General features: G+C 50.8%; 1 protein-coding gene across 1 annotated transcript in view; it reads left to right on the forward strand.

Annotated features, from left to right (window-relative positions):
- The first annotated feature begins 637 nt into the window (after window positions 1-637).
- The window catches only part of LOC121276006 (serine protease HTRA2, mitochondrial-like), a 98,242-nt gene continuing 83,649 nt past the window's right edge, over window positions 638-15,230 (forward strand). The window contains exons 1-4 of the mRNA XM_041183954.1: window positions 638-1,164; window positions 1,834-2,038; window positions 2,253-2,447; window positions 6,358-6,390. Coding sequence (XP_041039888.1) covers window positions 638-1,164; window positions 1,834-2,038; window positions 2,253-2,447; window positions 6,358-6,390 — 960 coding nt within the window. The remainder of the gene's footprint in view (window positions 1,165-1,833; window positions 2,039-2,252; window positions 2,448-6,357; window positions 6,391-15,230) is intronic.

The raw sequence follows: 15,230 nt of genomic DNA on the forward strand, positions 1-15,230 counted from the left end.
CCCCCGATAACCTTTCACCCCCACCCCCCCCCCCAGCCCCCGATAACCTTTCACCCCCACCCCCCCCCCCCCCAGCCCCCGATAACCTTTCACCCCCACCCCCCCCAGCCCCCGATAACCTTTCACCCCCACCCCCCCCAGCCCCCGATAACCTTTCACCCCCACCCCCCCCAGCCCCCGATAACCTTTCACCCCCACCCCCCCCCCCAGCCCCCGATAACCTTTCACCCCCCAGCCCCCGATAACCTTTCACCCCCCAGCCCCCGATAACCTTTCACCCCCACCCCCCCCCCCCCCCCCCCCCCCAGCCCCCGATAACCTTTCACCCCCCCCCCCCAGCCCCCGATAACCTTTCACCCCCACCCCCCCCCCCCCCCGGGTTTAATGCCAAATTTGAAAGAGAACAACAATTTATACCGCAGGAGAAGTGGGTGCTGATTGGTCACCTCCGATTGGGTTTTGGGGGGCAGGACCCTCCCCCTCCCCCCACCCCCCCCCAATTATTTCTTCATTAATGCTCCCTTCCTGCAGTATAGCTACTGTCAAAGGGCCTGTCAACCACTCCCACCAGGGGCTTTGCCTGATCCTGACCCCCTGACCCTGACCCCCCCGACCCTTGACCCTGTCTCCCTCGGCGATGTTGATAAAGTTTCTTCTTGTTGCCAAGATGGCGGCGCCCATTGTCCGCGCTCTTTGTCGGCTCCGGTTCCGGCTCCGGCTCCGGCTCCGGGCCCGGGTCCCGGGGACAGGGACAGGGTCCGGGCTCGGGCTCCGGGCCCTGAGTAGCGGCTCTGGCTCTGGCTCTGGCTCCGGCTCCGGCTCCGGCTCCGGTTCGGGAGGACAGGCCGGGGAGGAAGCCGGTTCCAGGCCCGGCTCCTGGGGGCCACTGGGCCTGGGCCTGGGCCTGGGCCTGGGCCTGGGCCTGGGCCTGGGCCTGGGCCTGGGCTCGGCGGCGGGGCTGCTGCTGTGGCGGCGGCGGCGCCGGGAGGAGGAGGACCCGGGGAGCCGGAGGCTCGGCTCAGGCCTCGGGTTGTCCCGGCTCCTCCCCGCCGTCCAGGCCGCCCGGCCCGTCCCCCCGGACAGCCCCCGCTTCAGGTTCAACTTCATCGCGGATGTGGTGGAGAAAACCGGACCGGCGGTGGTTTACATAGAAATCCTGGGGAGGTAAGGGGGGGGGGGGGGGGGGGGGAGTGGAGGCGGGGGGGGGGGGGGGGGGGGGAGAGAGAGAGAGAGAGAGAGAGAGGGGGAGAAGGAATAGAGAGGGGGTCGAGGCAAGGGTGAGAGAAGGGAAGGTGGAGGGGAAGAGAGGGAGGGTCGAGGAGGAGAGGGTCAAGGGAGGTGGGTGAGGGGGAGAGGAAGGCGGTGGGGGTAGAGAGGGCACGAGGTGGGTGAGAAGGAGAGGGAGAGCTGGGGGGGGGGAGAGCGAGTGGGGAGGGGGAGAGCAGGAGGGGAGGGGGAGAGCAGGAGGGGAGGGGGAGAGCGGGAGGGAGGGGTAGAGCGGGAGGGGAGGGGCGAGCGAGTGGGCAGGGGGAGAGCAGGAGGGGAGGGGGAGAGCAAGTGGGGAGGGGGAGAGCGAGTGGGGAGGGGGAGAGCGGGAGGGGAGGGGGAGAGCGAGTGGGGAGGGGCAGAGCAGGAGGGGAGGGGGAGAGCGAGTGGGGAATGGGAGAGCGGGAGGGGAGGGGGAGAGCGAGTGAGATGGAAGAAGGGGGAAGGAAAGAGGGGGAGGCTGAGAGGGAGGGAGTATTGCAGCGAGTTACCGGGCAGGTTAATGGTCAAGCAGTAAGAGACTCTCGGCAGTGAGAAACTCTGTAACTCCGTGTCTCTGCTCCCCAGGCACCCGTTCAGTGGTCGGGAAATGCCAATTTCCAATGGTTCAGGATTCGCGGTGACACAGGACGGACTCATCGTCACCAACGCCCATGTGGTGGCCAACAAGCGGCGGGTGCGGGTGAAGCTGGCAAATGGGGAGATGTACGAGGCGTCAGTTCAATCTGTTGATCAGGTGGCTGATATCGCCACCATCAAAATCAACCCCAGGGTAAGGAACTGAACCGCGGGGTGGGGGTGGGTGGGGGATACTGCCCGTGACAGCGGGGCAACTCTCCCCATGACAGATGGGAGAGGTCGGGGCATCTCTCCCCGTGACAGTGGGGTGGTGCTTCCCGTGGCACTGGGGTGTTATTTGGTGTAGCCTCAGGGTGATACCAGTTGCGATGTCCAGCTGATATTGACTGTGTGCTTTACTCTCTCAGGCTCCTCTCCCTACGCTGCCCCTTGGTGTATCCTCTGAGATCAGACACGGGGAGTTTGTCGTTGCAATGGGCAGTCCCTTTGCCCTCCAGAACACCATCACCTCCGGGATCGTCAGCTCGGTGCACAGAGGGAGCCGGGAGCTTGGCTTGGCCCGTTCGGATATGGAATATATTCAGACCGATGCTTCCATTGATGTGAGTACGTAGGCTGCGTGATCATAAACATAGACCGCGCTGCTTTTATAATCACTCATTCGTGGGATCTAGGTGTCGCCGGCAAGACCAGCGTTTGTTGCCCATCTGAGAATTGGTCTTGAGAAGGTTTTCAATCACTGTTGTCCGTCTGGCATAGGTACATCCATTGTGCTGTTTGCTCTAACCCAGTGACCACTTCACGTGATGCTCCACTGTGTTGCTGTGGGGCTTTAGTCACCCACTTGAGCAGAGCAGCTAAGGATGGCCGGCCTGCTTTCGCTAAAGGACACTGGTGAGCCATGTGGCATTTTGTGGCATGCTGACAGGCTCAGTCACCTCCACCGAGACCCGCATTTACTTCCAGGTTTCTTTTGCAAATGGATCTGCTGCCGTTGGATTTATATTGATCGGTCACTGTGGAAAAATTTCCTGCAAACTCTTCACTGACTTGAGGCAAAGACATGAGTTGAGTGCCTCGTGAAGGAGGTCAGCAGACAGCTGAACTCAGCTTGACGCTGCATTGCTTTGGAAGTTCAGGGCTGCATGCTGGTGCGATGGGAGCTGTTTCTCTCTATCTGAAGTACATTGGACAGTGGGCAGTTTGACCACGGGGTGCATCATGCACTTAAATCCCACCCGCAAGCACTGACTTCTCTTTGCCCAGCTCTTTGTGCTAATGAGGCAGACAGGAAGGCTCTGCTGAATCTTACCAGCCATGACCTGGTGGGGAACACCCTCACTTCTGAGTGAGAGGTTGTAGCTTCAAGTCCCCACTCCGGAGATTTGAGCCCATAATCCAGGCTCCTGCTCCCAGTGCCAGAAAGGATCGAGTGCTGCACTATGGGAGGATGAGACGTTAAACTGAGGCCCTGTCTGCCAGCTTGTGGGGATGTAAAAGGTCCCATGGCCACTGCTGGAGTTCTTCCCGGTGTCCTGATCAACATTCACCCCTCAATCAGCGTCACTAAGTTCCGATGCTTAAAACGATAAGGGATTGGTTAGAGTAGATTGGGAGAAGCTGTCTCCTCTGGTGGTGGGTGGGTGGGGTGGGGAGAGAGTCCAGAATAAATAGAAGGAAACTTAGAATGAGAGCTGGACCATTTGGGAATGAAACCAGAAAGCATTTTATGGCGGTGGAGTGTTACAGTTCACTTGGAGTCTGTGACAGTGTGCACCGTTCCATGCATGTTGTCATCTGGAGCTATAGAGAGTGATGGTAGAGGCCCCAATTTACTTTCCATCACACAGCTGGCCAGGAATCTCGCCCACTCTTACCGCCTGTCATTGGCGTGTGTTGGAAGGGTTTCCAAACCTGCTTTGACCATGGTATGAACACACCTTCCTTGACCACAAGTACTGGGGTGGGACTCGAACCTGGTACTTCTGGCTCCGAGGCAGGGACACCACCCACTGTGCCACAAAACCACTCCTCCATCCAGGGCTGGAAATCTGGAGCCCTCTTCCCCCAAACCCTTTGAGATTAGGGGGCAATTGGATGTTTTAAGATAAGTTTGAAGTATATAAATCCTCCAGGATCTATGGCTATCAATGGTGGATCAGGATTGGAGGGGCTGAATGGCATCCTCCTGTTCCTGGGTGTTGGAAAGTGATGTCGTGTACTTTGTGGGAGTGTGATCACGTTGTGAGACGGTGAGAGTCAGAGAGTGCTGCTGCTGTGTCTCCTGAAGTCACGGACAATAAAACGAAGAAGAAAAAAGACTGTCTGCTGCTCCAGAATGACACACCAACAGCAGCTAAACAAAAGATTATTTAATATCTTTTCTGACCTTGGGACTTACCAAACAGGGTACCTTACAACCAGGGTGAGACCATAAGGTAAAAGCAAAATACTGCGGATGCTGGAAATCTGAAACAAAAACAGAAAATGCTGGAAAAACTCAGCAGGTCTGACAGTGTCGGTGGAGAGAGGAACAGAGTTAACGTTTCGAGTTGGTGAGACTCTTCAGAGCTCTGAAGAAGAATCATACAGACTGTAAACATTATCTCTGTTCCTCTCTCTCTCCACAGACGCTGTCAGACCTGCTGAGTTTTTCCAGCATTTTCTCTTTATGTTTCAGGGTAGGACCATGTTGGGAGTCCATCTCCGACACTTCCCTTCAACTCATCGACCTCTTTTTCTCCGTTTCTGGTGATAGACTGTCCAGTAATATTCATTACAAGCCCACTGACTCCCACAGCTGCCTCGCACCCCCACTCCTCCTCCCCACCACCCCCCCCCACCCCCCCACCCCCCCCAAACCCACCTCCCCCGCTTCCTGTAAGGACTCCATCCCATTCCTCCAGTTTTTCCATCTCTATCACATCTGTTCTGATGATGCAACCTTCAGCAGTTGTGGTTGACAGGGCCCTCAGCCATGTCTAACCCATTTCTTGCAGTTCTACCCTCACTCTTTCCCACCCTTCCCGGACTATGATAATGTCCCCTTGACCCTCACTTTCCACCCCACCAGCCTCCACATTCAAAGGATGGAACTCCACCACTTCCACCACTCCAGCATGTTGCCACCACCAACCACATCTTCCCTTCACCCCCTCCCCTCCACCTGTTGGCATTCCATAGGGACCATTCCCTCCGTGACACTCTGCTCCTCCCTATCACCTCCAACACATTATTACCTTCCCATGCAGTCGCAGAAGGTGTAAAAACTGACCCTTTACCTCCTCCCTCCTCACTGTCCAAGGTCCCAAACACTCCTTTCAGGTCAAGCAGTGCTTCACTTCCATCTCCTTCAATTTAGTCTCCTGCATTCGCTGCTCCCAATGCGGTTTCCTCTACATTGGAGACACCAAACGCAGACTGGGTGACCGCTTTGCGGAACACCTGTGGTCTGTCCGCAAGAATGACCCAAACCTCCCTGTCGCTTGCCATTTTAACACTCCACCCTGCTCTCTTGCCCACATGTCTGTCCTAGGCTTGCTGCATTGTTCCAGTGAAGCCCAACGCAAACTGGAGGAACAGCACCTCATCTTCCGACTAGGCACTTTACAGCCTTCCGGACTGAATATTGAGTTCAACAACTTGAGATCATGAAGTCTGTCGTCCATTTTGAATTATTTCTCCCCCTAAGTGACAGTGTGTATCTTGTTTCATGATTTGATTTCAGACAGCACTGACCTTTATTCTGCTATTTATACTTTCTCTAGGCCAATGCTTTGTTCCTTTGCTGCTCCATTACCACTCCCTTTGCCCTTTTTTAATGATATCTTTGGTATTTAATCTCCCCGACCCTCCAGCCCATCCCTGACCTTCCCTTTTGTTCCACCTGCCCCTTCCCACTTTTTGAACAGCATAAAACCCATCACATCTCTACTGCTCTTCAGTTCTGAAGATGTCATATTAGACTTAAGACGTTAACTCTGTTTCTTTCTCCATAAGTGCAGCCAGACCTGCTGAGTTATTCCAGCATTTTGTTTTTATTTCCGGTTTCTAGCACCCACCGTCTTTTGCTTTCATTTGGGAGTGTCTGACCCAGACCTCTTGTGTAAACTGGAGCCAGCAGGTTCACCCTGCAGTTAAACCTGGTCCCACTGCCCTCCAGCTCAGCCCAGTCACAGATCGTTCTCTTCCCTTCTCCCGCATCTACTTGCCCCAGTTTCACCCTTACAGAGAGGACATAAAAATGGATGGTGCACATTCACCAGGAAGAGGTCGGGGCTGAGAAACCCACAGTTTTATGGAAAGACTCAATATTGGGACTGTTGGCACTGGGTTAAGGAAGATTAGGAGGAGAACGAACAAAGGCTTTTGAAATTACAAAGAGTTCTGATTGCGTGAATAGGAAAAGACTATTGGCCCTGAGTGGGGGAGTCAATCAATTTACAATAGGGCAATTTGTTTGAAGATTTGACTGTAATCTGGAAGCTAATTCTCTTCCTCTTTGTGTTCTAGTTTGGAAACTCTGGGGGTCCTCTTGTCAACTTGGTAAGTTGTCTATGTTTTAGCCTTTGTCGTTTTTTGTTCCCCTCTGACCCACAGACTGATTGTGCTAATGCAGCGCCGAGAGTGTCACTATTCCCCCAACTCTCAGCTCCCACAATCGCAGGGCTATAACCACCTACTGGATTCAATAGGAACTGTAAACACATCCTGTCCCACCCCCTATAACCATCTACTGGAGTCAATGGGAACTGTAAACATGTCCTGCCTCACCCCCTATAACCATCTACTGGAGTCAATGGGAACTGTAAACACATCCTGCCCCACCCCCTATAACCATCTACTGGAATCAATGGGAACTGTAAACACATCCTGCCCCACTCCCTATAACCATCTACTGGAGTCAATGGGAACTGTAAACACATCCTGTCCCACCCCTATAACCATCTACTGGAATCAATGGGAACTGTAAACACATCCTGCCCCACCCCCTATAACCATCTACTGGAGACAATGGGAACTGTAAACACATCCTGTCCCACCCCCTATAACCATCTACTGGAGACAATGGAACTGTAAACACATCCTGTCCCACCCCCTATAACCATCTACTGGAGACAATGGAACTGTAAACACATCCTGTCCCACCCCCTATAACCACCTACTGGAGTCAATGGGAACTGTAAACACATCCTGTCCCACCCCCTATAACCATCTACTGGAGTCAATGGGAACTGTAAACACATCCTGTCCCACCCCCTATAACCACCTACTGGAATCAATGGGAACTGTAAACACATCCTGTCCCACCCCCTATAACCATCTACTGGAGTCAATGGAACTGTAAACACATCCTGCCCCACCCCCTATAACCATCTACTGGAGTCAATGGGAACTGTAAACACATCCTGTCCCACCCCCTATAACCATCTACTGGAATCAGTGGGAACTGTAAACACATCCTGCCCCAACCCCTATAACCATCTACGGGAATCAATGGGAACTGTAAACACATCCTGTCCCACCCCCTATAAACATCTTCTGGAGTCAATGGGAACTGTAAACACATCCTGTCCCACCCTCTATAACCATCTACTGGAATCAATGGGAACTGTAAACACATCCTGTCCCACCCCCTATAACCATCTACTGGAGCCAATGGGAACTGTAAACACATCCTGTCCCACCCCCTATAACCATCTACTGGAGACAATGGAACTGTAAACACATCCAGTCCCACCCCCTATAACCATCTACTGGAGACAATGGAACTCTAAACACATCCTGTCCCACCCTCTATAACCATCTACTGGAATCAATGGGAACTGTAAACACATCCTGTCCCACCCCCTATAACCACCTACTGGAGTCAATGGGAACTGTAAACACATCCTGTCCCACCCCCTCTTACCATCTACTGGAGTCAATGGGAACTGCAAACACATCCTGTCCCACCCCCTATAACCATGTACTGGAGACAATGGGAACTGTAAACACATCCTGTCCCACCCCCTATAACGATCTACTGGAGACAATGGAACTGTAAACACATCCTGTCCCACCCTCTATAATCGTCTACTGCAATCAATGGGAATTGTAAACACATCCTGTCCCACCCCCTATAACCACCTACTGGTCTCAATGGGAACTGTAAACACATCCTGTCCCACCCTCTATAACCATCTACTGGAATCAATGGGAAGTGTAAACACATCCTGTCCCACCCCCTATAACCATCTACTGGAATCAATGGGAACTGTAAACACATCCTGTCCCACCCCCTATAACCACCTACTGGAGTCAATGGAAACTGTAAACACATCCTGTCCCACCCCCTATAACCATCTACTGAAGTCAATGGGAACTGTAAACACATCCTGTCCCACCCCCTATAACCATCTACTGGAGTCAATGGGAACTGTAAACACATCCTGCCCCACCCCCTATAACCATCTACTGGAGACAATGGGAACTGTAAACACATCCTGTCCCACCCCCTATAACCATCTACTGGAGACAATGGAACTGTAAACACATCCTGTCCCTCCCCCTATAACGATCTACTGGAGACAATGGAACTGTAAACACATCCTGTCCCACCCTCTATAACCATCTACTGGAATCAATGGGAACTGTAAACACATCCTGTCCCACCCCCTATAACCACCTACTGGAGTCAATGGGAATTGTAAACACATCCTGTCCCACCCCCTATAACCATCTACTGGAGTCAGTGGGAACTGTAAACACATCCTGTCGCACACCCTATAACCATCTACTGGAATCAATGGAACTGTAAACAAATCCTGCCCCACCCCCTATAACCATCTACTGGAGTCAATGGGAACTGTAAACACATCCTGTCCCACCCCCTCTCACCATCTACTGGAATCAATGGGAGCTGTAAACACATCCTGCCCCATCCCCTATAACCATCTATTGGAATCAATGGGAACTGTAAACACATCCTGTCCCACCCCCTATAACCATCTGCTGGAGTCAATGGGAACTCTAAACACATCCTGCCCCACCCCCTATAACCACCTACTGGAATCAGTAGGAACTGTAAACACATCCTGCCCCATCCCCTATAACCATCTACTGGAATCAGTGGAACTGTAAATACATCCTGCCCCACCCTCTATAACCATCTACTGGAATCAATGGGAACTGTAAACACATCCTGTCCCACACCCTATAACCATCTACTGGAATCAATGGAACTGTAAACACATCCTGCCCCACCCCCTATAACCATCTACTGGAGTCAATGGGAACTGTAAACACATCCTGTCCCACCCCCTATAACCATCTACTGGAATCAATGGGAACTGTAAACACATCCTGTCCCACCCCCTATAACCATCTGCTGGAGTCAATGGGAACTGTAAACACATCCTGCCCCACCCCCTATAACCACCTACTGGAATCAGTAGGAACTGTAAACACATCCTGCCCCATCCCCTATAACCATCTACTGGAATCAGTGGAACTGTAAACACATCCTGCCCCACCCTCTATAACCATCTACTGGAATCAATGGGAACTGTAAACAGATCCTGTCCCACCCCCCTATAACCATCTACTGGAATCAATGGGAACTGTAAACACATCCTGTCCCACCCCCTATAACCACCTACTGGAGTCAATGGGAACTGTAAACACATCCTGTCCCACCCCCTATAACCATCTACTGGAATCAGTGGGAACTGTAAACACATCCTGTCCCACCCCCTATAACCATCTACTGGAATCAATGGGAACTGTAAACACATCCTGTCCCACCCCCTATAACCATCTACTGGAGACAATGGAACTGTAAACACATCCTGTCCCTCCCCCTATAACGATCTACTGGAGACAATGGAACTGTAAACACATCCTGTCCCACCCTCTATAACCATCTACTGGAATCAATGGGAATTGTAAACACATCCTGTCCCACCCCCTATAACCATCTACTGGAGTCAGTGGGAACTGTAAACACATCCTGTCCCACCCCCTATAACCATCTACTGGAATCAATGGAACTGTAAACAAATCCTGCCCCACCCCCTATAACCATCTACTGGAGTCAATGGGAACTGTAAACACATCCTGTCCCACCCCCTCTCACCATCTACTGGAATCAATGGGAGCTGTAAACACATCCTGCCCCATCCCCTATAACCATCTACTGGAATCAATGGGAACTGTAAACACATCCTGTCCCACCCCCTATAACCATCTACTGGAGTCATTGGGAACTGTAAACACATCCTGTCCCACCCCCTATAACCATCTACTGGAATCAATGGGAACTGTAAACACATCCTGTCCCACCCCCTATAACCATCTACTGGAGTCAATGGGAACTGTAAACATGTCCTGTCCCACCCCCTATAACCATCTACTGGAATCAATGGGAACTGTAAACACATCCTGTCCCACCCCCTATAACCATCTACTGGAGTCAATGGGAACTGTAAACACATCCTGTCCCACCCCCTCTAACCATCTACTGGAGTCAATGGGAACTGTAAGCACATCCTGTCCCACCCCCTATAACCATCTACTGGAGTCAATGGGAACTGTAAACACATCCTGTCCCACCCCCTATAACCATCTACTGGAATCAATGTAACTGTAAACACATCCTGTCCCACCCCCTATAACCATCTACTGGAATCAATGGGAACTGTAAACACATCCTGCCCCATCCCCTATAACCATCTACTGGAATCAATGGGAACTGTAAACACGTCCTGTCCCACCCCCTATAACCATCTACTGGAATCAATGGGAACTGTAAACACATCCTGTCCCACCCCCTATAACCATCTACTGGAGTCAATGGGAACTGTAAACACATCCTGTCCCACCCCCTCTAACCATCTACTGGAGTCAATGGGAACTGTAAGCACATCCTGTCCCACCCCCTATAACCATCTACTGGAGTCAATGGGAACTGTAAACACATCCTGTCCCACCCCCTATAACCATCTACTGGAATCAATGGGAACTGTAAACACATCCTGCCCCATCCCCTATAACCATCTACTGGAATCAGTGGGAACTGTAAACACATCCTGTCCCACCCCCTATAACCATCTACTGGAATCAATGGGATCTGTAAACACATCCTGCCCCACCCCCTATAACCATCTACTGGAATCAATGGGACCTGTAAACACATCCTGTCCCACGCCCTATAACCATCTAGTGGAATCAATGGGAACTGTAAACACATCCTGTCCCACCCCCTATAACCATCTACTGGAATCAATTGGAACTGTAAACACATCCTGTCCCACCCCCTATAACCATCTGCTGGAGTTAATGGGAACTGTAAACACATCCTGCCCCACCCCCTATAACCACCTACTGGAATCAGTAGGAACTGTAAACACATCCTGCCCCATCCCCTATAACCATCTACTGGAATCAGTGGAACTGTAAACACATCCTGCCCCACCCTCTATAACCATCTACTGGAATCAATGGGAACTGTAAACAGATCCTGTCCCACCCCCTATAACCACCTACTGGAGTCAATGGGAACTGTAAACACATCCTGCCCCATCCCCTATAACCATCTACTGGAGACAATGGAACTGTAAACACATCCTGTCCCACCCCCTATAACCATCTACTGGAGACAATGGAACTGTAAACACATCCTGTCCCACCCCCTATAACGATCTACTGGAGACATTGGAACTGTAAACACATCCTGTCCCACCCTCTATAATCATCTACTGGAATCAATGGGAATTGTAAACACATCCTGTCCCACCCCCTATAACCACCTACTGGACTCAATGGGAACTGTAAACACATCCTGTCCCACCCCCTATAACCATCTACTGGAGTCAATGGGAACTGTAAACACATCCTGTCCCACCCCCTATAACCATCTACTGGAGTCACTGGGAACTGTAAACACATCCTGTTCCACCCCCTATAACCATCTACTGGAATCAATGGGAACTGTAAACACATCCTGTCCCACCCCCTATAACCATCTACTGGAGTCAATGGGAACTGTAAACACATCCTGTCCCACCCCCTATAACCATCTACCGGAATCAATGGGAACTGTAACCACATCCTGTCCCACCCCCTATAACCATCAACTGGAGTCAATGGGAACTGTAAACACAGCCTGTCCCACCCCCTATTACCATCTACTGGAATCAATGGGAACTGTAAACGCATCCTGCCCCATCACCTATAACCATCGACTGGAATCAGTGGGAACTGTAAACACATCCTGTCCCACCCCCTATAACCATCTACTGGAGTCAATGAGAACTGTAAACACATCCTGTCCCACACCCTATAACCATCTACTGGAGTCAATGTAACTGTAAACACATCCTGTCCCACCCCCTATAACCATCTACTGGAGTCAATGGGAACTGTAAACACATCCCGTCCCACCCCTATAACCATCTACTGGAGTCAATGGGAACTCTAAACACATCCTGTCCCACCCCCTATAACCATCTACTGGAGTCAATGGGAACTGTAAACACATGCTGTCCCACCCCCTATAACCATCTACTGGAATCAATGTGACTGTAAACACATCCTGTCCCACCCCCTATAACCATCCACTGGAATCAATGGGAACTGTAAACACATCCTGCCCCATCCCCTATAACCATCTACTGGAATCAGTGGGAACTGTAAACACATCCTGTCCCACCCGCTATAACCATCTACTGAAGTCAATGGAACTGTAAACACATCCTGTCCCAACCCCTATAACGATCTACTGGAGACAATGGAACTGTAAACACATCCTGTCCCACCCTCTATAACCATCTACTGGAATCAATGGGAACTGTAAGCACATCCTGTCCCACCCCCTATAACCACCTACTGGAATCAATGGGAACTGTAAACACATCCTGTCCCACCCCCTATAACCATCTACTGGAGTCAATGGGAAATGTAAACACATCCTGTCCCACACCCTATAACCATCTACTGGAATCAATGGAACTGTAAACACATCCTGCCCCACCCCCTATAACCATCTACTGGAGTCAATGGGAACTGTAAACACATCCTGTCCCACCCCCTATAACCATCTACTGGAATCAGTGGGAACTGTAAACACATCCTGCCCCAACCCCTATAACCATCTACGGGAATCAATGGGAACTGTAAACACCTCCTGTCCCACCCCGTATAACCATCTTCTGGAGTCAATGGGAAATGTAAACACATCCTGTCCCACACCCTATAACCATCTACTAGAATCAATGGAACTGTAAACACATCCTGCCCCACCCCCTATAACCATCTACTGGAGTCAATGGGAACTGTAAACACATCCTGTCCCACCCCCTATAACCATCTACTGGAATCAGTGGGAACTGTAAACACATCCTGCCCCAACCCCTATAACCATCTACGGGAATCAATGGGAACTGTAAACACCTCCTGTCCCACCCCCTATAACCATCTTCTGGAGTCAATGGGAACTGTAAACACATCCTGTCCCACCCTCTATCACCATCTACTGGAATCAATGGGATCTGTAAACACATCCTGTCCCACCCCCTTTAACCATCTACTGGAGACAATGGGAACTGTAAACACATCCTGTCCCACCCACTATAACCATCTACTGGAGACACTGGGAACTGTAAACACATCCTGTCCCACCCCCTATAACCATCTATTGGAATCAATGGGAACTGTAAACACATCCTGTCCCACCCCCTATAACCATCTGCTGGAGTCAATGGGAACTCTAAACACATCCTGCCCCACCCCCTATAACCACCTACTGGAATCAGTAGGAACTGTAAACACATCCTGCCCCATCCCCTATAACCATCTACTGGAATCAGTGGAACTGTAAATACATCCTGCCCCACCCTCTATAACCATCTACTGGAATCAATGGGAACTGTAAACACATCCTGTCCCACACCCTATAACCATCTACTGGAATCAATGGAACTGTAAACACATCCTGCCCCACCCCCTATAACCATCTACTGGAGTCAATGGGAACTGTAAACACATCCTGTCCCACCCCCTATAACCATCTACTGGAATCAATGGGAACTGTAAACACATCCTGTCCCACCCCCTATAACCACCTACTGGAGTCAATGGGAACTGTAAACACATCCTGTCCCACCCCCTATAACCATCTACTGGAATCAATGGGATCTGTAAACACATCCTGTCCCACCCCCTATAACCATCTACTGGAATCAATGGGACCTGTAAACACATCCTGTCCCACGCCCTATAACCATCTACTGGAATCAATGGGATCTGTAAACACATCCTGTCCCACCCCCTATAACCATTTGCTGTAGTCAATGGGAACTGTAAACACATCCTTCCCCACCCCCTATAACCACCTACTGGAATCAGTGGGAACTGTAAACACATCCTGCCCCATCCCCTATAACCATCTACTGGAATCAGTGGGAACTGTAAACACATCCTGTCCCACCCGCTATAACCATCTACTGAAGTCAATGGAACTGTAAACACATCCTGTCCCTCCCCCTATAACGATCTACTGGAGACAATGGGAACTGTAAACACATCCTGTCCCACACCCTATAACCATCTACTGGAATCAATGGAACTGTAAACACATCCTGCCCCACCCCCTATAACCATCTACTGGAGTCAATGGGAACTGTAAACACATCCTGTCCCACCCCCTATAACCATTTACTGGAATCAATGGGAACTTTAAACACATCCTGCCCCATCCCCTATAACCATCTACTGGAATCAATGGGAACTGTAAACACATCCTTTCCCACCCCCTGTAACCATCTACTGGAGCCATTGGGAACTCTAAACACATCCTGTCCCACCCTCTATAACCATCTACTGGAATCAATGGGAACTGTAAACACATCCTGTCCCACCCCCTATAACCACCTACTGGAGTCAATGGGAACTGTAAACACATCCTGTCCCACCCCCTATAACCATCTACTGGAGACAATGGGAACTGTAAACACATCCTGTCCCACCCCCTATAGCCATCTACTGGAGACAATGGAACTGTAAACACATCCTGTCCCAACCCCTATAACGATCTACTGGAGACAATGGAACTGTAAACACATCCTGTCCCACCCTCTATAACCATCTACTGGAATCAATGGGAACTGTAAGCACATCCTGTCCCACCCCCTATAACCACCTACTGGAATCAATGGGAACTGTAAACACATCCTGTCCCACCCCCTATAACCATCTACTGGAGTCAATGGGAACTGTAAACACATCCTGTCCCACACCCTATAACCATCTACTGGAATCAATGGAACTGTAAACACATCCTGCCCCACCCCCTATAACCATCTACTGGAGTCAATGGGAACTGTAAACACATCCTGTCCCACCCCCTA

Source organism: Carcharodon carcharias, chromosome 1, assembly GCF_017639515.1.
Source record: "Carcharodon carcharias isolate sCarCar2 chromosome 1, sCarCar2.pri, whole genome shotgun sequence".
NCBI lineage: Eukaryota > Metazoa > Chordata > Chondrichthyes > Lamniformes > Lamnidae > Carcharodon > Carcharodon carcharias.